The sequence below is a fragment of the Ruditapes philippinarum genome, unplaced genomic scaffold (assembly GCF_026571515.1).
Source record: "Ruditapes philippinarum isolate M1 unplaced genomic scaffold, ASM2657151v2 ctg1297_1_1_1_1, whole genome shotgun sequence".
Lineage (NCBI taxonomy): Eukaryota > Metazoa > Mollusca > Bivalvia > Venerida > Veneridae > Ruditapes > Ruditapes philippinarum.
Window position 1 is genome coordinate 192842 of NW_026863527.1, and position 23122 is coordinate 215963.

At 31.1% G+C, this 23122-nt stretch overlaps 1 protein-coding gene across 9 annotated transcripts in view; it reads left to right on the forward strand.

Annotated features, from left to right (window-relative positions):
- Window positions 1-23122, forward strand: part of LOC132722318 (uncharacterized) — a 41166-nt gene extending 18044 nt beyond the window's left edge. For 5 of the 9 annotated variants that reach the window (XM_060706789.1, XM_060706791.1, XM_060706790.1 and 2 more), the window contains exons 6-29: window positions 900-1949; window positions 5231-5362; window positions 5624-5656; window positions 6916-6948; window positions 8105-8199; window positions 8558-8639; window positions 8993-9082; window positions 9357-9483; window positions 9964-10043; window positions 10631-10735; window positions 11021-11147; window positions 11632-11714; window positions 12210-12452; window positions 12913-13023; window positions 13459-13558; window positions 14245-14365; window positions 16835-16988; window positions 17377-17535; window positions 18094-18269; window positions 18651-18731; window positions 19158-19235; window positions 19444-19637; window positions 20916-21002; window positions 21554-23122. In XM_060706789.1, coding sequence (XP_060562772.1) covers window positions 900-1949; window positions 5231-5362; window positions 5624-5656; window positions 6916-6948; window positions 8105-8199; window positions 8558-8639; window positions 8993-9082; window positions 9357-9483; window positions 9964-10043; window positions 10631-10735; window positions 11021-11147; window positions 11632-11714; window positions 12210-12452; window positions 12913-13023; window positions 13459-13558; window positions 14245-14365; window positions 16835-16988; window positions 17377-17535; window positions 18094-18269; window positions 18651-18731; window positions 19158-19235; window positions 19444-19637; window positions 20916-21002; window positions 21554-21774 — 3762 coding nt within the window. In that variant the 3' untranslated portion in view covers window positions 21775-23122. Of the gene's footprint in view, window positions 1-417; window positions 457-899; window positions 1950-5230; window positions 5363-5623; window positions 5657-6915; window positions 6949-8104; window positions 8200-8557; window positions 8640-8992; window positions 9083-9356; window positions 9484-9963; window positions 10044-10630; window positions 10736-11020; window positions 11148-11631; window positions 11715-12209; window positions 12453-12912; window positions 13024-13458; window positions 13559-14244; window positions 14366-16834; window positions 16989-17376; window positions 17536-18093; window positions 18270-18650; window positions 18732-19157; window positions 19236-19443; window positions 19638-20915; window positions 21003-21553 lie in introns of all 9 variants that reach the window. The other 4 variants (XM_060706795.1, XM_060706793.1, XM_060706794.1 and 1 more) reach the window with 4 other exon arrangements.

The window sequence follows — 23122 nt, forward strand, 5'->3', positions numbered from 1 at the left end:
ACAATTTCAGGCTTTGCAGTTATGTGCAGGTTGTTATAGTCAAATGTTTTTAGTAATTTTGGTGTGATTAAAATAGACCAGAGTTTCGTTTCTCATTGTTCTAACTTGTAATTCCTGGAAATATAGACACCTTTTTAGTTAAAATTAGTCTATTATCAATTATATATGTTGGGCATGTGGGCATTCCGCTGACAGAGGTACAGTAACCAGAATTATTTATGTCAGAAACTTGCAAAATATAATGATAATATAGGTATTTGTTTATTGTGAATGCTTTATGTTTCATGGCCCCCTGGCCAGCTTTACTTTCCCAAGATGTTGCTGACTTCAAGAATTCCTTTGTTGAATTTCAAATAAAATTTTATATAAATCTGGAAGCCTAAATTTTATACAAATTTGAATTCTTGAATATTTTAGACAAAAAGTAATAGAAGTTTTGATATCTGGTCTGACTGGGTAAGAATATCTCACTAAATGGTTAATTAATGATGTTTGAGTGGCAGGTAGCACACACTACGTTTTTATCAATGCATTGCACAGAACTTAATAGTTTCATTCAAGCTGAAATCTTTTGTAAATTACCATGTCAGCAATGATTGTATTACTGCACTGTGACAGCACATGTTGTCACATTGATTCTCATTGGATAATTAAGACATTATTACACAGCTGCTGCTGTTAATTTATATATATAAAGTTTTTTATTATATTTTATTGATGAATGATAAATTTGTTATAAAAATGTTGATTGGTTTCCAGAAAGTTGACAAACAGTTTATCCCTGTAGAGTCATATAACCTGTCCAAAAATGTTATTTCTAATTTTATAATGGCAACTGTAAGTGGTTTTGAAGATGTTTCTCTTTGATTGATTTGTCTTAAATTGACAACATTTTTTAGAAAAGAAGAGGTACTCAAATTTGTTGGAACTTTGGGGCAGGTGAGAGAAATCCTGTAAAACCGATGAACATAAATGTGAAAAGTTCTGCAGAAGAGGAATTGAAACAATCCAGTAGTCTAACATCTAGTGATCCCCAAGGTGAATCAGCCTGTTATATGGACAAGGATTACCTTGCTGAGAATCAGCTGGATACAGAGGCAAAAGAAGATATAAATGATTCACAAGATAATGAGATAAGCAGAGTATGTAATGAAGTTTCTGAGAGAGATATGACTAGGTATTCAGATGACATCAAATTCACCTATACTCAAAAAGATGACACCAATATTGAAAAAGATGACCTTGATACTCAAACAGATGATAACTCTGATCAGTCAGAACTTGATAGTAAACCATTGGTTAGTATATTTATGGTACCATTAAAAGATCCTGATGATTCAGATGAAGATATGACCACATTTTCTGGCAGGTATTCTCCTTGGCTTCTAGAAGAACTAGATTCTGACGAGGATGATACAGCAAATGATTCAGTTCTTGAAATTCTTCAAGAGAGAAGTAACTCAGCTGCTGCAGACAATACAGGTAACGTAATAGTTGATGATGACAGACCTGATAAAACAAAATTAGACTTGGACACTGAAATTAAAGCAAGACAGAATGCAATAGCTGAAGAGAAAGAATGTATTTCTATGATTAAAGTTGAAAATAACACACAATTTACAAAAGATGAACATTTGACAATGGAATTTAAACAGGTGAATAAAGAAGAATCCAAGAACAGCAATCCAAAAGAAACCTCACCTGATAATCATGTTGAAAACCATAAACCATCAAGAATGACTAAAACTAAATCACACAGAAAGGGTAAAAGATCCAGTTCCAGGGGAAGAAGGAACTCACTGAAAAAAATCACTGTGATGCATTTGGAGGAAAATAATTGTCAAAAAGAAACAAAAAGTGTTACATTTGAAGATGAGGAAGATTTAATATCTAATGTTAACAAAAACCATCAAGAAACAGTTGTTGAAGAAGTGAATCAAGCAGAGAGTGTATGATATTTGTTGGTTACTTGTTATTGGTTACTTGTTACTTGTTATTGGTTACTTGTTTAGAATAAATCTATGGTTGTTCAAATAAAATTCTATTTCTGTACAAAATTAGTTGTCTATAATTATTACGAGATGAACAACTTCTCTATATAGTTTTAATTGTTCTAAGTGAAATGTGAGAATCTTCTGAATGATTCATTTCCCAAAAAAGACATAAATAACATTTTATTTGGACAACGTTTAGAAATATTAATTAGAATGTTTCAGGCAGGGTTTTCTTTTATAATTTTTTTAATTGTATTTTGCATTAATTTTTTATTACTTTGTAAGGTATTTGGTTATGAACTCGTTTATCATTCCACTGATGTTTACACAAAAATGGGACAATAGGTCTGGACAAGAGCATTCAAATATGTATACAAAATTAGTTAACAGTATTGAAAACTAATTAAACTATGCATTCTGTAGCTATTAGGTGGATATGAATTTACTAACATGGCTAAAAGAAAAGTGACGTGAATGAAATGGGTTGTGTTACATGTAGTTCATAAATATGTTTTGTCTGGTCACAAATTTACTGTTGAAGTAGTTATACATATACAATGTATACATATTGTGTGCAATACTAGTGAAATGTTTTATTTGACCTTTATTCTCTTATCATAATCTGTTTTTTATAATTTCTAAAAGATGAATGCAATGGGTAAACATTATTTTAACATATAATTGGAGATAGTATATACATGTTATATAAAAGACGGATTTGCATGTGTAGTCTATAAGTTGTGTTGTAAGTTGTAGAATTTAACTTAGAAATAGGAATAATAAATAATTTACTTCACAGGTATGGTCAATGTATCATGCAGAATGTTGGAAAAGTTATCAAAAAATGGCAGTTTATTAGTCCCCTACAGGTTTACCGGAGGGGACTTTAGGTTTACCCTCCGTCCGTCTGTCTGTCCGTCTGTCCATCCGTCAGTCCGTCCATCCACAAAACTGAATCCCGCGATAACGCAAAAAGTACTGAAAATATTTTAATGAAACTTGATATATGGATAGATGGCAGTATGGAGATTATGCACGTCTTTTTCTTTTCTTCCTATGTTGAAAATTCTGGTTGCTATGGCAACAAATAGACTGAAAATATGACAAATTTTACACATAAACTGGATCCCGCGATAACGCAAAAAGTACTGAAAATATTTTTATGAAACTTGATATATGGATAGATGGCAGTATGGAGATTATGCACGTCTTTTTCTTTTCTTCCTATGTTGAAAATTCTGGTTGCTATGGCAACAAATAGACTGAATTTCAAGATTTCTTATTCTAGTTTTTAAGTTTTTTCACTATAAGTTCTTTATTTCTTAAGGTATTTTCTTCAAACTTTAAATATAAGTTGCTTGTCATCAACCACATCATATGTGACAAGGTTTACAACTCTAGTACAAAATTTATCAGAATTACCTCCCTTGAACTTAAAATTTTCATGAAAAAAACATTGTTTTTTTTAATAACTTCTTTTTCTGAATGTATCTACTTCAAACTTCATATAAATGTTTCTTATTGTCACTCAACATTTAGTGAGTGTTCAATACTCTAGCAAGACTATTTCCAGAAATTATGACCCCTTTTGAACTCTAGACTTTTTTTTGAGAAACTGGTAATTTTTACTCCAACTTCTTCAATCATGATAGGATTTTAAAAAATGTTATATTTTGATAACAGGATGTTTTAAAAATTAACTTTAGAGTGTCCTTCAGTCCGTCTGTCTGTACATAAAAACTGTTTTCTGTGATCACTTTTAAAGAACTTTTTCAACAAATTTACTTAAAATTGGAACCTAAGTGAATGGCCCTTCAGAATGTTGCTTGAGCTCTTACCGGTAGGGGACTTATGGATTGCTTGCAATACTATGATAATTGCTTGTTCATAAAAGATTTATGAGCTTAATTAAACACTTTCTGCATTCAAGATGAAGTTTACCCCATAACTAATGCCAGAATATATTATTACACTAATAATTCAAATACTTTTTGAACCAAACCATTGCAAATTATTACAAAACTAATAGCTAGAAATAACCTCAGCTGTTATTCATAATTTGTAGATCAAGAATGCATATTTAAAGCATATTAACACCACTTTGTTGTAACCTTATACTGTTTTGATGTTTATTGTATAGGTATTTGGAAGATATCTTCAAGTTACTTTAGATATACTATGGGATTTTTTTTACACTAGCATGCTTACATCAGGTAGTGTTTAAGAATTGTATGATTTTTTGTGTCGTATAGTTGTTTTTGGTGAAGTGTTAACAAAGAATTTTTTTAGTAGATCTAAATATATTTTGTTAATTAAGCAAATGTATTTCTTTTTATCACTTAAAGTTTTTTTTATTTGATTTGATGTGTTTTGATCTTTTTTTATCAATTTAAAAATAATTTAAACGAACTTTAATATCTGAAATAGTAATACCTCAATAATATAAACTTTTATAAAGTTTACAAATATGGCTTTTTATAAGTAAGTTTTTAGAAAAAATGGATTTGGTCACTTTCCACATTTGCTTATCTGAGCAAAAACTGGTGGAAAGTGAATTATTGTGGTTGCCTGATGTCAGTCATTTGTTGTTACCCACATTTCTCAAAAATATCTTCAAAGGTTCAAGTTTAATGATGAGTTGACATGTGTTGTTGCCTAACATTGACTTGTTAAACTCTACAAATCAATCATGACCACAGATTCAAAATGGCTTCACCCTAAGCATACATGTGAACTTTTTTCAATGATCAAGTGGGAAATTTTTTCTTCAAAAAGAGTGAGAGTAAACAAAGAAGGAAGTTCTGACATCAAAGATAGGGAGATTTCTTTAATTTGTGAAAATACCCCTTATTTTAAGAAAAATCTTTGAAAATATAGCTGCAGAAAGTGGGAGTGTTCCCCTAGAGTGGGAGAGTTCACATGTATGCCTAAGTCATTATAGTTACATCTGCTTTTAAAAGAAACTTTAAATCTTCTTTTCTGAAACTTAAAGCCCAAACTTTAGATATAGTAACAAACTTATAGCGATATTATATAAGCTTCATAGTGCACTTCCGCTCACAATAGAGTGATGTAGGCATTTTGCGCCTTTAACAATATATTTATCAAGTTGTAACTGTAAAAGTTTGCTTTTACCCCAGGATTAGATGGGAAAAAATACCTACATTTGCTGAGTTCCCAAATATTTCTATTCATATAAATATCTATATCATAAACATTGTAATATTTGTAAACAGGATGATGATGAGAAATGGATCAAGTTCCCTAACGCGGAGTATATGAAAGGTTTTAAGAAGAAACAGAGAAATCCGGATGATTACCCTCCACCTGAAGATTGTATTCTTGAAATGATCAATTACCAACTAAAGGTATACTTAGTTTCCTTGTTAATATGTACACTCATCAATATTGTTAAATTTAATTTTCATGCTTTGAAATTGGCACAGTCCGATGTTCAGTATTAGAATATTATAATTGAGGAATTGTAAGTGTGACAGCCTAGTCTGACCGATCTAGTTTGTGTGCTTTCATTTATGATAAAATTTAGGTAAAAAACATCAGGGTAAAAGTGTTGTTTATAATACATACATGTATATGTAGATAAATGAAATTTTACTGTTAAATTTCAGCATCATTTTGACTCCACCCGTCACCCTTCATCGGTAAAACTTTGTCATATACAAATTCTTTAATCTAGATAATGTTTTCCACAGGATAAATTTCACACAAATTCTGGTATCTTTGGAAAGATTTGGAAAGCTTTCTTTCTGCTTATTATCATGGTGAAACAAAATTTCAGCCAGGAACCTATACGCTATTTCATTATAGCATTTATTCAGAAAATTAGCACCCACATGTGGTACTTTAGAGTCAAATCTAATATATACATTTATTTATGGTTAATAAAAGGTTGACTCATTTAAAGTTTTAATAATTGTAGTATTTAAACACAGTGAGGCTGAAATTTTGTATTTATCTTGAATTGATTTGATGTGGAAATGGAAATGAGTTTTTTATGCTCTTTGATGTGAGGTAAATTCAATTTCCTTTCTTAAGCATATTCTTTTTTTAATGTGAGGATGCCATGTTAAAACTTTGCAAAACTCAATGCTCTCTCTTTTCTTGGGGAAAAGTGCCTGTAGAATGGGATAATTTTCACATTGATTCCTAATTTAGGAAGAAATTTTAGGCAATTGCTGTACATATATTCATTGTATATACTACTCATGAACTTTAGTATTGGATATTTTATGCTGCTATAAGTAAATTTCAAAACGATATTGTTACAGTTCTCTTTTTTTTGTCCTCTGATCTGCTTGATTTGATATCAATTTTTTAAGAATGCAAGTAAAAATTAAGCATTTAAACAAAAAATACGGGCACTGCTTTTGTACGGGAACTGCTCGCATGCCAGTAGAGATTGCAAAAATTATATAAGATGTGGGAATGCAGAAACATTTAAGACTAGGGCATGCAAAAAAATCACTTAATTTTATTCAGGGACATAGAATGTTAACTGATTTGATAAAATGATACATGAAATGGTCTTGAAAACTTTAAAAGTATGGTGATTATAAAGATATGTTTTGTGTTTTTCTTTTTGCAGTAGTGATTTCTTTTTTAAACATTTTCTCCAATGTGTTATTTTGTGATTCTCAGAATAGGTGTTGGATTTGGTAGAGGTTGCAATTTATTGGTGCTTTTAAATGAATGAATGATTACAACATCTTTACTTTTTTATTCCAGGATTATTCATATTCTTGCATGAATGCAAAGTAAGAATATATCTATAAAATAGTTATTAACTTATTAATAATACAAAACAAAAACAAAAAATTAAAATGTTTAATGATGTCGAGTGCGTGGAATTGTAAAAACTTGCATACATTCTGAATGAAATTGTTTCATCATTTGTTTATAGGTAACTCGAGATGGAAAAGGTTTATTTTGCTATGTAAGTATAGACAGTTAATAATTTGTAGTCAATTACTTACTATTTCCTTATAATCTATCTGTAGAGACCGATATTTATAAATATGAGATAATGAGATATAAAAATATACATTAAAAAAAGATATTTTATTAGAAAGTTTCTATTTTTGATTTGAACATCTAAATGTGTTTTTTTTAATATTGATTAACAGCTACAGCAGGATTGTTAGGGCGGTTTTGGGTTAATGCAATGTCCCTTTATCCTGTTGTTGTCTTGTTACTTGTAGATGTAGATTCAGGTAGTTCTTCACAGTAAAAATCAAAGCACTGTAGGCACTGATGTTGTTGGTCCTAAAATTAAAAAATAATAGTTCCAGGATTCATCTTCCTCTCCTTAATCATATAGCTTGTTAATAGTTGTACTTTGTTGTAGTGTTTTTGGTGACAATAAAATGTCTAATTGTTTCTGTTCAAATATTAATTAATACACTACAACAAGTGTAATACATATATTACATATATTATGGATTCTTCGTAAAAGCTCCATCAGAAAAGTAGAAACATAAATCATAACACTTGTTTTAAATACTTCTATTAATAAAATTGCAATATCAGGTGTTTTACTTGAAATACAATTGGTTGAATTTATGCATTCTGTAATATGTTTGTTTAAAAAAAGTGATTTTATCAAGTTAACTTTCATAAAATGTTTATCAATGTGAAGAGCTACCTCATAAGTTGTAAAAAGTTTGTATTTAGATACTAGAAAAAGATGAAGATCAATTTAAAATGGAAAGAAATAATAATAATGACCGAGTTACATAATTATTTTGACATGGTTTCAAGTTTAAACTGTTTGTGTGAAATGAGGTCAAATGTTTATGTGAAGTGATTTTTTCTTAGTGGCTCAGGTTATATAAGCTATCGAATGTTTTTATGGGAAATTTAAAGTACTGCAAAATGGCTTTTATTGATAACATTAAAATAATAAATGTTACAAACATAAGTAGTATTATAATATCTATGTTTTGGGTTCTAAAAGGACATTATGTCAACTCTAAACCATGTCATTCTTTGTCAATCAATGATGCATACAGATTGACAGAGTTAACAGTTAACCTTACACTCCTGGGTTTTTGCATGCTGGTACTAATACATGTGTGTGTTCTTCTTGTTAGAGTATAGATGATTTTGTAGACAGCCGAGTTTTATGTGCCTTAGTGAATTCCTTCGTGCCAAATACCTTCACTGCCGACCTCTTGCTTAATGACAGGTACAGTACCTTTCTTGTCTTTACAGTCCTTTGGTGTCTTGCTCCACAATATATTACCCTGGTCCCAAGTTGTTTGGTGATTTGTTCCAGCGTATATCACCTGTTGCATGAAAGGGTGTAAAATCATTATATATATTTAACAAGAATAGGTTTTATTTGCATATGATTTTGTGCTTCTTGAATTGTAATACTATGCTTCTGTTTAGGTTGAAACTGACAAGATGTGATCAGAATAATTATTTTGAAAGTGAAGGATTAAATATAGTGAACGGTCATTAGGTTGTCAGTGTGCTGTATGGTTTATGTCATGTCTGCTACTCTACTGACCTAAATATATTTATACAAAATGTAATTACAGATGGACAATAAACTTGGCCTTGAAAACTGCAGAGAAAATGTTTTATGCTGAGACCCCATTTGCTGCTGAAGATCTTGTTGAGGTAAGGTTTGAAGATATTATAATAACCTCTAGTTTTAGCAAATTAAAACAGTATTTTATTCTGAGAAAGAACACTTTTTCTTTGGTGTGAAATATAAAACAAAAAGATAGGTTTTAAATTTGATGTGACAACAAAATTGAAAACTGAATTCTAATTCACAATAGGTCACCATGATTAGTAAAATATTTATAAAAAAGACAAATTTTGAATAATGAGCTACTTGTATTTCTTAAAGTAAAGAACAGGTCAGGTGGTCTAGGCATAGTGTGAGATATTGGATATTGTGACTGTTATTCTCTGCACACTGTAACTACCGTATCTTGCAGTATTTAACTTTGTATTTTTTATTTCAGGCTGAACCTATGGCAGTTTGTGCATATTTTGCATTTTTCCTCATGGTGGCGTACAGATATAGGCAGACTACAGCAGTGGTCAACCGTGTTGTATGTATACTTTAACATCATTCTATTATTATCACAAGGTCAGCTTGATTAACATAGGAAATGAAAGCCGTAGGTCTATAGACATTTAAGTTGAGAGTTTATATACCTTATATTTTTCTCTGGGTCTGGATAAGATAAGCTAATTTCAGGTGAGCAATATTTAGGTGATGTTGTTTTGTGTTTGTTTTTGAATAATTTGTGAAATTGTTTTTTCATTTACAAATTTCAGGCGGTATATCTCATTTTTTAAATCCTATGACTATATGTATTTCAGGATTTTATAAACATGTTGATACGTGAGTGTAATCATGAACTGGAGAAGTTTCCACCAATTATCTCTAACATGCAGGAGTTACAGCGTAGGAAAGATATAAAACAACAATTAGACAGACATAGACAAGGTAATTATATTGTGTTACTGGTAGAATATAGCATAGCATTTAGCTAGATTGTGGTTGAAATATTCATATATAATACCAATATTGAAATAATTGGTAACATGAAGATTCTGACATACTGTCACCTAAGTGCAGTAACAGGTTAAGTCCTTCTGAATTTTAAAGGAGTTAACCAGTTATTATTGCACAAAGGTGATGATATGTAACATTGATTTTTATTGGACAACCTTGATGTTTATATTATAGATATATAAGGTAACTGCAGAAAAATTTATACTATAACAGCAATTTTAACGTGTAATTTAAGAGTTTTGATATTTTATATGGTAGTCTGACATACAACTCTCATCAAGCAGATCTTGTCTTACAACATTTACATTGGGTCCATTTCACCTGACATAAATTGTTTCGAATTCTAAAGTATGAGACATTATGATGAGAAAAAATTAAAACAAATTGTTATGCTTGATGACATAATTTCAGCTATTGAGAATCTGGAGAAGAAATATGACGTGGATTTCTGTAGGAAGTGGGTACAGCATGTGGAACATGTGCAAAATGAGGTAATTATTATATAGATCTACAAAAATGCTTTTCTAAATCAACAGTTTTTTTAATCATTTTTCCTTTAAACATATTTAAAGCTTGATATTTAATACACAGTGCAGTAACTTGACTAAATGCTAAAATGGATTTGCTTGTTAAGAAAATAGAACTCAATAAAATAAAATATCCCATAAATATAAGGAGTGATAGTCAGTATGTACTAAATTATACTGATCTGGCTTCAAATTTTAATAATCTATATTTCTCCTAACTGGTAAATGATGTAACTATTGGTATAACATCCATATTTTACATGCATACTTACAGACAATCTACAGGTATTTTCTGGCATGATCTTTAAATTACTTCATAAAGTGAATACTAAGAGAGGGTAGGAGTCTAATTTTGATATTTATAACTGAAAACTTTATTTGCTGACTTGTATATTCTTTACTGTGTTTGATATCTGTTAAAAAGAAGCTACAGTTGTATATTCAAAAAAAGTGTTGATATTTTGATTTCACTGCTAGTCTAGGTACAGATAATGTTTACTAATATTGAAATGTCATTCGTGATATACAGATAGGAGTTGATTTTATTTTAGTTGAGACGAGAAATCAGAGACAAGATGCGTGAGAGATTTGAAACTGTTGAAGTACCCAGAAATATCACAATCAATGACTTCTGTCTAGCTGCTGTAATCAATCTGGTACGTTATTTGAAATAATACATTACACATATTCACTATTATAATGCTCAACCCTTTTAAGAAAAAAGTAGTTTGACTTTGTTTTATTACAAAAGTAATTCAGTAAAGAAGCATAAAAAATACAGATGCTTATACAACTTTCTGTGAGGAATGAATCTATTGTATTCATTTTTTTCAACTTAGATTTTTAGACTTTGAATCATAGTATTGTTCCTTTTCAAATTTTCCATCCTATGAAGCAGTGTTGTTTTAATTAAAGAACAATGTTTTCTTCTCTCATTGTAGAGTTTGAGTAATGGATGTGGGTTTTACCTCTCAACTGCGAAGGAAAACTTGAGTGAGGGTCGTAGATTAGTTCTTAGAAGGAAAGAGAATGGAGAATTTATTGAAGACTTCACAAACAAATCAAAAAGTAAAAATTTTAATAATCCAGTCATGTACCAGTTAATATTGTTTATAGCATGATAGTTGTCAGTGGTTATAAGTATAATAGATTCAATTTTAATCTACCTTAATTTATCCTACCTAGCATTTGTTATAAGACCAAAGGCTGTGTTTATGTTTTGATGTTTTAGCCCTGAACTTGCTAATTTCTTAAATAGACATGGAACTGTCCATGATCAGTTTTGGGGATATCAAGATGAAAATATAAATTTAGTCAGACTATGGTCAGGCTGCACAGCCTAGCTCTATAGTGGCAATGAAACCTAGTCACTTCTAGTATTAGGGTAGGACTAGAACTAAACTGTCATTTAACTGTGATACACAGTTTAGAAGGAGACACCTACAAGTCCAAGGTTTTTCAGTTTTAGTTGATATTTTCACTGTTTGTGTGACTTTGTATAAATGTACTGTCACAGAATAAGATATGTGATGAAAACATTAAAATATTTCAGCGAGTATAAAGGATGCTTTACACATTCATGAAATACCTGGTCAAGTGTTGGAGGTCAACCCTGAAGATTACCCAGACTTTGAGGTTTGTATTTATGTTAATGTGAGAAGGATTTATAGTGAAAACGTGAACAGTTAGTTAAGCTGTCACATTTTAGTTCAAATTAATAATTTGACAATGATTTGCCTATTATATAATTGATTATAGATATAGGCCAATGCCTTTTCCATTCTTGACATTATTTAATACTGATAATGTATTGAAGATATGTTAACATTTTTGGTTTCTCACAGTGATTTGCTTTGATGACTTCTGTTTTCATGCATTTGAGAGTAATTTAGATTAATTTAAGTTAATGTTACATATCTTTATCTACATGAGTTTTTAGATTTTTGTTAATTCATAGTTGTTTGAAATTTCTGCTTTTGTCATTTTATTTGAGGCTACCAAACATTGTCACATCAATCATTCCCGACAACCTTATGCATTTTTCACCAATATAATGACAAATTTTTGAAACTGTTTCAGTGACTTGTTATAAATTCTTTCTCTTTAGATTTCTTATCAATTTATTTTCAGTTTTACTTTGAGGCACAGAGCCGGAACAAACAGCTGAAAACGGGAAGTTTCTTCTTGTATCAGGTGTTCCCCGGCAACACATCTACCTGGCAACGGCTGTTTATCAAAAGTGCACGAGATTGCGAGTACGAGACTGTAGAAAAAATGATTGGGTTCTTCCGAGAAGATTCTAGTTTCATCAACTGCCGAGAACCAAAAACTGGCAATACTGCACTGCATTTAGCTTGTAGAATGGGACATTTTGTAAGTTAGATATATTGATGATTAAGTCTGAATATTTTGCTATAAATTCTAATTATGGTAGTTACTGTAAAAAGGGTTTGTCTCATTCATTTTTTTTCTAGACTTTTTAAAGAATAAGGAGAGCTATTGTACTCTCCCAAGGCATCAACATCACATCACACATTGGTAAAGTTTTTGTCTACAAGTTAGTATTTCCAAAACTACTAAAGGGAAGTTGTTGAAACTTCACACACCCATTTTCTGTGATTATCTCACATGATGTGTATGAGTCTTATAATTGAGTTAAGTTTTTACCGAGTTCTGACCCGTTTCTTAATGTCTTTGTGACAGAGTTATGCCCCTTTTCTTTGTCAAGCACTGAGAATTTTTTAGCCCACTGCCTTACAGACAGCTTTTGTTTCAATACTGATATTTCACATAATAAAAATAAAGTTTTATCATTTATGTATCATATTTTCAGGATATAGTCCGGTTGCTTCTAGAGAACGGAGCAAACTTTGATATCAAGAATAACTTCCGATGTGCACCTATCAACTTGGCTATAGAGTCATTACAGAGGAAAATATGTCATGTATGAATACAACATTTTACTAGAAAAATAGCATTTTAGTATCTATAATCTGGTTCTTTGAATATGAGCAGGACCACCTATGTAATTCATTCTTTTTTCCAGTGAATCAAAGTACAAATATAGAATATTGAAAGAAATTTGACCCTTTTTAAACTAACTCAGGCTTGCATTCTGATTCAGAATTCTTCTGTGGTATTTCTTTGTGTGTCAAAATTATTTATGTGCCATTTTTATGCAAAATATATATTGTAGAATAGATTATATTTAGAAAATAGATATCAATTTTGAGTGCATTGTTGTATAATTGTTGTACATTTTCAAAAGTACAAGAATAAAATCAAAAACAGATTTATGTAGATATGTGTCTACTTATTAAGCATATGTTGCTGCCTACAATAGTAATGTATTTCTGATTTATCATATTATTTATTGCAGTATTTGATAGAATGGGGATGTGATGTTCACAGTAAAAATGTAAAAGGACAAACAGTTCTAGAGACAATAAAAAATGATGACTTTAAAAGAAATCTCATGGGTATGATAAATTGAATAAATATTTGATAGTAAAATTGATAAAAGAAAAAAGAATGATATATTGTAATATAGCTGGTATGTCAATAAGTGCTTGTATAGAAAAACTTTTAAAAGTATTCTACTCTAATTTAATACTCCCTGGAATAGTCTGGAATGTTTTCTGAAGTCAAAATAAATTGTGAGGGAATTAGCTGAATTTGCCTACTTAAATAACATTCTTACCAATTTAATAAAGGTTATATGAATATTTATAATTCTGCATGTTTGTAACATCATTTTTCATTGGATAATCGTGACGTTTATATAGTTTTATATACACGGCTGCTGTCGATTCATGAAGAAATCTTACTTTTTTCTCTAAAAATGTTGCTTGCTGTATTATAAATTCGTTATAAAGATTGTTGACAGGTTATATGGCCGTATATAAACGGCTGTTTGCAATATAACCCACGCCTAACGGCTGGGGTGATATTTACAAAAAGCCGTTTATACAGGGACATATAACCTGTCAACGATCTTTAAAACTAATAATATGCAATAGCGGAAAGATGACCACGCGCAATTGTTGAATATGTGTGACTGGGGTGGGGGGTGCAATGTAAAATCAGCTTAACACAGTGATAGCCCTCGTAGTTTTATAATCAAAACATAATTGACCAAGCCATAAATAGTTATTTGCTTTTTCAGAGTTATATGACTTTTATTCTGACTGTGTACCAAAGATAATGGGTGGAGATATGAATTTACTGGATCAGGTGGTAGCAGATCATGCCTCAGGTGCTCAAGAATTTTGCTGTCTCAGGAGTAGGTGGGTATTCAAGTAGTAAAATAAAGTTTTACCACAAAAGCTAACAACAGTGGCCTTAGTTGTAGGACATTAACGTCCTAGATTCTTGTTTTATTGAAGAAGTTGCTTCATTTCACCTTGGTGTGAATAAATACATGAACCTGAGATGGTGCAATTATATTGTTGGCACCAAAATATAGCTGCCATAAACTCAATTAAAAAACTCTGCAGGAAGGTAATAGAACAAAGACATTTCATATATTTGCAGATATCTCATTTAGAGGTAATATATAACATAATGATTGTCCAATGAAAATTGATGTTGCAAAAGGGCAGCATTATGAACCTTTATATTATTAAGTCCAGACCATTCTTTTAATTAAATAAGCATTTTCTTTGTGCACAGCCTTTCACTTTGAAAATATGAAAAGTAATGATTAGCTAATATAAACACATTTTAAGGTGACAACAGACACTTTCTGTGGTACTCACATAAATGTCATTTAAACCAACTTATTTTGGTAATAATTGTTATATATTTAATCTTTGTGCATTAAATGTCGCTGATCATCATAAAAAATAACATATTTGAAAAAATGCCTTTGTAAATGATTGATTTTTAATAAAAATCCTAAAATTTTAAATCGTCATATCAAAGTCATTTTTTATTTTTTTGTTATCAAACTTTTGGAAAATAAACATACTTATAATATCTGGGGAACTGTGTCTCAATTTTTTTCTATCTTTTCTCAAAAAAATATTACGTAACGTCAAACAATTTATGCGACTTTTTACACCATACATATTACGTAATTAAAGATAATTAAGTCGCTGATTGAGCAAACAAAAATCCCTGACACGGTTCCCTCCGTAAATGAATTCCCTTTCATGTGCTTTAAACCGCATGTTAATTGCTTTATTATTAAAAAAGTTATGCCGATTCAAAGTTAGTCCGACCCGCATCAAACGAAGTGTCATAAATCGGCTGTTCTCTCTCGGACCCCTACGTTTCACGCTAAATAATTGCATAATACACAAATATCGCACCAGAGAGGGTCACAGGTTGCGGTAACATACTCTAACAACATTTTATGACCAAGTGACATCTGACCAATTAAAAAGTTGCTGATTAATATCAGTTTATAACAGAAATTTCTTCAAATCTTAACGTGATTTACTGTCCGTCTGGTTTAAGTCGCAGATGCCACGTGACTTTCGGTAAAAATTGAGGCACTCGGTGGGGGGAAATGGAACGTATTTGCGCACCGCTAGCGGGGTATTTAATTGTTTCACTTTTGAAGTTTATTATTATTATCATCAGCATTATTATTATATTATACCAGTGTCACTCTGTCTGTGTATTCGTGTGTGAAATTCCGTTAAAATATGAATTAAAATAACAAAAAACGGAGCTTCTGACGGTATTTTAAAGGCCATGGTAGATGTACAAATAAGAACGGGATATTATATATTTTTTCCTCCAAATTGATATAAATGCTTCACATATTTTAATAGAAATAAAAGGTATCACTCGATCATTATGATCTGACCTTCTTGACTTCTATTATCATGAAAATCATCTATGCACGGTATAGATATCCAGTTTCTACTGGGATATACAATAAATTCCATACTTTGTCCCAGGTTTATTAGAACTGTGTTCGATTTACTGGCGAACAATTTATTCAAAGCATTCACTGATAATATATATTAATATCTTTTTTTATTGATTCATAGAGAAATAATCATCCTTAAACAATCTAAAATGGTTTAGAAATTTGTCAGGGACACCTTACCACAAGTCATATAGGCGTTCACATAAAAAATGTTGTCTGTTTTTGTTGTTGTTTTACTTGACATTGTTAGAAAACGAGGTTGAATGTAAAGCAAGCCGTTGAATCCGTACAAAAGTCCATAAACTCAATGTAATATCTATCAGATTAACGGGACAGACAAATTATTTTCACACATTATGGATATTTTAGCAACTATATTTTTAATCAACCCCGTGGTCGTGCGATTTGCCGCTATGCTTAATTATTTATGTTTCATACATTATGTTACGTACATTGGCCGACAATTTCTTATTTTATAAAAAATGCCAAATAAAAGGTAGACGATATTCATAAAAGATGTACGGTATTTGTAAGATACATGAATTACGAGTATATATGGAACTACCGATTTCCCTCATTGATGCCTCAACAGGGGGCGGAGCGTTATCGATAATTGACAGGTTACGCGAATAGCAGATAAAAATGGTACAGGTACCGTTTTAAAACGTTTAAAAACACATTTTTTGGACTAACTGCTTCCAAAATTAAATCACGAATGTGTTCAGAAAAGGTTGATATATCTACTAAGCAAAAAATCTCATTTTAGGTATTTTCAGTGATAATTGACTCCGTTGTCACCTTAACTACATGTGGTCTTTATTAAGGGGATATTAGAAAGCAAGTTTGAATGTGGTACATAATTCTCTCATTACAGAGTTATCAATGGTAGTACGTTGTTACACACGGCAGCATATTACGGACATATTCCTGCCATCAAGGAACTACTGTCACTACGTGTTGATATTAATATTAGAGATTATAAAGGAGCTACACCATTGCATAGAGCAAAAAGTCCAGAAATCATGGAGGTAAAGGATTTCAGTTATATAGAGTACCAATATTTATTTTATTTTATAGGTATAAATAAAAACTATGAAATTATTGTTACTTTTAGGGTTCAAAAACAGCTATATTTAGCATAGAAATAGATTTTATAGAATTCATGACAGAAAATTTTTGGGAGACCATGTTGTCCATCCATCTGTCAGCATTCAGCTTGTCTGGCTTTCACAGGTCAAACTGCTGGCTGGATTTCAATGAAACGTCACAGGAATGATCAGTACCATCCCTAGTTAGTCCTATCCTTTTAATCCATATTTTTGCATTGTTTAGGTAACATTGTAGTTAAATATTCATTAATGAATATTTCCCATTGAAATGTCATCTGACTTACAGTTTTTTGTTAACATTTTTCAGCTTCTTCTGGAAGCTGGGGCACATGTGAATGCTGAAGATTCAGAGAGTAACACTCCACTGCACGTGAAATGTTATGGTGAAACAGGAAAGCCATCAGATATTGAATGTATCCAGATGTTACTTAACAAAAATGTCAGCCTTAATATCAGGAATAGCAGGGTAATATATTGACCTGTACTTCACATTAGTGTTGTCATCCCATTTTTTAGCTTAACTATTCAGATAAAAGTTTGGCTGTCATAGTCACCTGGGCGTTAGCATAACACTGTGGTTAAAATTTTAAGTGCAACTTCTTGCAAATCATATCTCATCAACCACTAAAGATATTTGCTTGTACTTTCACACTTATTTAAAATCATTATAGGACGTCACTATCCAAAGCCAATTTATCTAGCATTGTTTTTGACAGAACTATGGCCCGGCCCTTTATGAACTTTGTTAAAGTTTTACATCCAACATCAATCTTAAAAACAACTGACAGAATTCACTTGAAACTGAAAATACTGAATTCAACATTTGTTTTATGTATTGGGTCTTAATATCCATTTGTTAGTGGGAGGTAATTCGGTAATAGTATTGTTAAGTTGGAACACAGTTCTATTGATAATGTTACAGAACATCATGTTTTTGTTGAATTTATCAGCAGACGTGAAAGAAGAGTTAAGTAAAAAAAACTTTAGTATATCATCTGTTACCCGGACATTTTACATATTTCAGGGGTTGATGCCGATTCATTGCTGTGTAATGCAAGGTCGTATAGATGTGATGCAACTGTTAATGAACCATGACAAAAATAACGCCATAGCAACAGCATTGAGTAAAGAAAATGACAAGAAACCTCCAAGCCTCTTACATCTTGCCTTAGCCAATGATTTCCCTGACTGTGCTGAATGGTAAATTTACATTTTAATCTTTTAACTTTCTTCTGCTCCTCTTCTTTGAGGGAAGTGGTGGCTTGTGGTAAGTATCTGCCGCACAACCTTTTGGTCATGGGTTTGATGCCTTACTTGGGTCACCACCATGTTTCATCCTGTGATACCAGTGCTGGTTAGTTCCAGGAAGCAGACTCGAAAGTGGTTCAGATAGATAAGCTACAAGCTTCCTCACAAATTCCTAATAAAGTTTTAATAGTGTTTAAACTAAACTTTTAACTAAAAAATAAACTTTTTTCCTATGAAACTTTTTGCGTTTTGCCTAAAATTCAACTTTTTGCATATAAAGCTTATTTCCTTATTATAGTATGATAATTTTGTGGTTATTCTATATCTATACAGGTTACTGGCCAATGGTTTCCAGTTTAAGGAGAAAGAACAGGATATTTTGATGAGAAGAATTTTAACTGAACAAATTAAGTTGTAAGTTTAATATGAAACATTATTCAAGACTACATATAGGAAAAATACTGATTATATAATATACCGATACACATTCATACCAATGGTCAATGTTGGATAAAGCTTTTTTTTTATTTACCAAAAGTTACATGTTTAAATTTTATGTACATGTACTGTTATTAAATTTTGTCACAGTAAGAATTAAACATCCTGACAAATGCAAAATTTTCAGGAAATAAATCACTGCTGTTTAAATACTTGCATGTAAGGAGAAAATATCTTTTTTCATTCTTACAAACTGGTTAAAAGAGAATTGGTAAAAATATGTTGAACAACATTGAGCGGAGGAGTAATATTCCTGACGACTTTCATGTTTTTTTTTGTTACCAAATGATATAAGTATTGCTAGAGGAATGGATAAAATATCTATGAATATTTTAATTACAGAGAGAAAAGAGCTGAGGCTATCAAGTTTTTGTTAGACAACGGAGCTGAACCAAGTCCAAAATATCCTGGTGGAAATTCGTAAGTTACTCAATTTTCTTCTTTTGTTAGAAGCCTATTGTTTCTTTTGCCAGAGGTCAATTTTTACCTTTGCCAGAGGTCAGTTGTTAGTTTTGCCAGTAGTCATTGTTTTCTTATCAATTTATTGTTGTCAGAAGTCAGTTGTTAAGTTAAAGAACTATGTTAGCATTGTCAGAAGTTAATTATTATCTCTCATGTTTTATTATAGAGCGCTACATTATGCAGCTAGTTTGTCAGGGACTAGTGATGTTCTAGAACTGTTAGTAATGTACAAGGCAGAGATTGATGCAGTCAATGAGGATGGCTGTACTCCACTCTTCTTTGCTACCCAGTCTAACAACAAATTTGCTGCTTGTGTATTGATAGAACAGGGAGCCAATGTCAGACAAAAAAATACACAAGGTATAAATATATATATAATACATGTATATACCTCCACATATTTTGCATATTGACTGCTTTAAGTCTGTACACAAATATTACCATACAGAAAAAAAAATTGTATTGTTTACAACCTGAATGCCCAAGATGACATGTATTTAAAATTGATGGAAGTTCCATCCGAAATTGCAGCAAAAATACACACCATTTAAAATGAAAACTTTATGAAGGAGAGTGTATGACATTACAGTGTAGAAATTAGTTTAACCCTCTCCCCCATGAGCATATTGTGAAAAATGGCCATTTTCACTGAAAAGCCTCCTCTTACAAGTTCAAACTGCTATGAAACTATGAAAAATGCTTCAATACTAATCAAACTTGGCACAAATGTTGACTGGACCATTGCCTTTGTAACGACATGCTCAGTCTTAAATTTCCTGTTACCATGGCAACGAGGGGACATCTCAAAATTGCCAAAAATCACTATTTTGCCTCGATATTTTCCATCAAAATTTATTTCAAAGTGCTGCAACTTCTCAAGGGTTTGAGATAGAGTCAAAGGCTTTTCAGCGTTGGTTACACGTTACCTTATGATCGACCTGGGGTAATTTTAAGCCTCTCACAAGTCCAAAATTTTCTTGGCGATGAGGGGGACTCCGCCCCCCCTTCAAACCCCCCAAACAAAAGGGGGAACATCCCCCTTCTGGCAACCCCTTGATGTATCTTTTGGATGGGGGGCCGCGCCGAAAAAGTGCTCACTTTTTTTAGCAACATTTCTCAAACAAAAACATGTGTTTGGGACCCGAATAGGACATTTTTTCACTATTTCAGGCCTAAAAAAATGAGGGGGGGGGGGTCGAAAGTGCGTTGTTTCGCGTATATATGTGGTAAAGGGTTAAACGAATTAACATAATTGAAAAAAGTATGTTAATTTTTAAAAAAAATTTTTTAAAGAATAGTCTCATTTTGTTTCTTTAACTAAAGGATAAAATTATATTTCTCTTGTGAACACCAGCTGTTTCATATTTGTTTGACACTAGGTCACTCTGAAAATACTATGTCTGATGTTGTCATGGTGATGTTTCTCGGGGTCTGTTGAATTTGTATTACAGAATAAACCAGCTTTGAAACTGGAACAGTCCATTCAATGTTTAAGAGATTTCAGTATCAAAATGCAAAAATTGAGCTTCCAACAGTATAGGCTGGCTCGACTCTTTACTGGTGAAAACATTCTTATGACAGAAACACTAAAATATCCTCTCTATATCTCTCACTATTTTGACATTTTGTTATTTACAGGTCTCACAGCGTTTGACTACATTATAGATTTTGAGGATTGGATAGAGTGTGGGTATTTCAATGAAGAAGTAAAGGCAAGACTAAAAGGTAAAACATGGCTAATGAATATCTCATGTAGTTGACTTACTATTGTTAAAATAATTGATGTGACCAAGTGATTAATGCCAATGAGAATCAAATTACTGTACGGCGGGTGCTTCTGAACTAAACACCACAAACTTTTCGATAAGGAGTACAGAAGACTGCACTTTCAATGATTACAAGTTAATTCATATTCTTGACGCTGCCTTGTTTTTATATGCAATAATTACATAATAATTGTACAATTAAAATTGATGTTACACATGTGCAGTATCGTATACAAATCTTGTAGTTTTTTCACTGATATTCATTTCTTTATAGAAGATAAAATGTAAAAATGAGTCGAAAATATACATATTTGAATAGTATCTGTTTTAAACCCTTTATTATTTACCTGATATTTATATGATACCAATATTGAGAAAACGGACTTGAAATGATCACTTTACTTTTTAATACACATGTAATGATAAAACTGTTATATTTCTGGTAAAATTTTAACTTGTTTAAACTTTGTGAATTTTGTTAATCATATTATTTTTATTGTTTGTTTTCAGCATACAATTTGAAGCATGCCAGGGATTTGATCAGGGCTATATCAAAACGTGTTAAACCTGGCCCACTGCCAATGATAAGACATGATTTAATGAGTAAGTCGACGTTCTCCATGCAGGCGTCACATGGTACGACCCATTACAGAACCGGAACATCAATGTCACGTCACAAAATGTTACCTCCAGTTAGCGGCGGTGCAACTCCAAAATACCTGATGTTCTAACAGCTCAAAACTTGTGTGTTTGTATGTATATGTATATCTTCATAGATACAAATGATATATTTTTATAGATTATGTCACACTTAAGCAACATTACATTAAGGAAGTTGCGATCTTCCATATGCAATATTACAAGATTAGGTTTACATAAATTGAAAAGATGAAGACGTCTTATTAAGACTTTAAATTGAAGAATTGTGTACAGTTTTATATGTTTTAAGAATCCTTCACGAAAACCATTTTTAGTGAATCAAAACCTGGATTTGTATTCTACTTTAGTCTTGTTCATTTATAATCGTCATGTTTTGTATTTTTCATGCATGAAATGAGCTGTCTCTGAGGAATTTCATTTACACTTCATATGCGAATGCTTTATATGTTAACATATGTTGACAATTTGCCAGTCATAGTATATGTTAACATATTGTATGTGAGCACTTGATCTGTTAACACTTTATTTGTTGACACATATGATAACACAAATTTTAGTGTAACATGGTCACATATAAATAAATAAATAAATATTTGGTACTTTGTAAATCAGGAAACTTTTTATAACATGAAATATTTAATACATGTATGTAAATTTAGGGCACATTTATTCTTGTATATGTAGATATCAGTAGATATATACTATTGACAAACCAAGCTGTGAGGGTAGACCAGTACACCTGATATTGTTCTATATTGTTGCGACCAATATTCTCTGTCAAACAATTGGCTTGTAGTGATGCTCAACAGATTTTTGTCAATATTGTTTATACTTTGATCAAAAATTTCCCATTGTTTTCTTTAAGGATGTTCATGTTGTATTAACACTGACACAAATTTTTAAAATGTTTATACATGTATGTATAAAATAACAAACCCTAACTTGCACCTATGATGTTCATATATTTCTTGCACTTTCTAGTCGTACCTAGTACTAACATAGTTTTATTTACATTTGTGTGATTGTATATATATGTAAATAGGTATTTTTATAGATAAAGCATTAATATTTTCTTAAGTATTAAAAATGTTTATTTTTAGGTTTCTTTTATTTCTATGATCTTTCATAGTGCCAAAATGTTTAAATGTTATATATTATATATGTGTAGAAATATATATTACTCTTAAGTTTTACAATCTTTAAGTTTTGTTACAAAATGTTATGACTTTTTTATTTTTATTTATTTATCAGAAATGTTATTTAAAACTATTAAATATTTTTTAATGAAATTTCCATGAATGGCAGAGAGTAAATGTCTATGGTAGATTTCTCACAATTTAACTTTCATCAGCATATTGTCAAACTTTTTACTTCATTTCACAGTTTATGATAGAAAATTTGAAGAAAATAATATTTCCA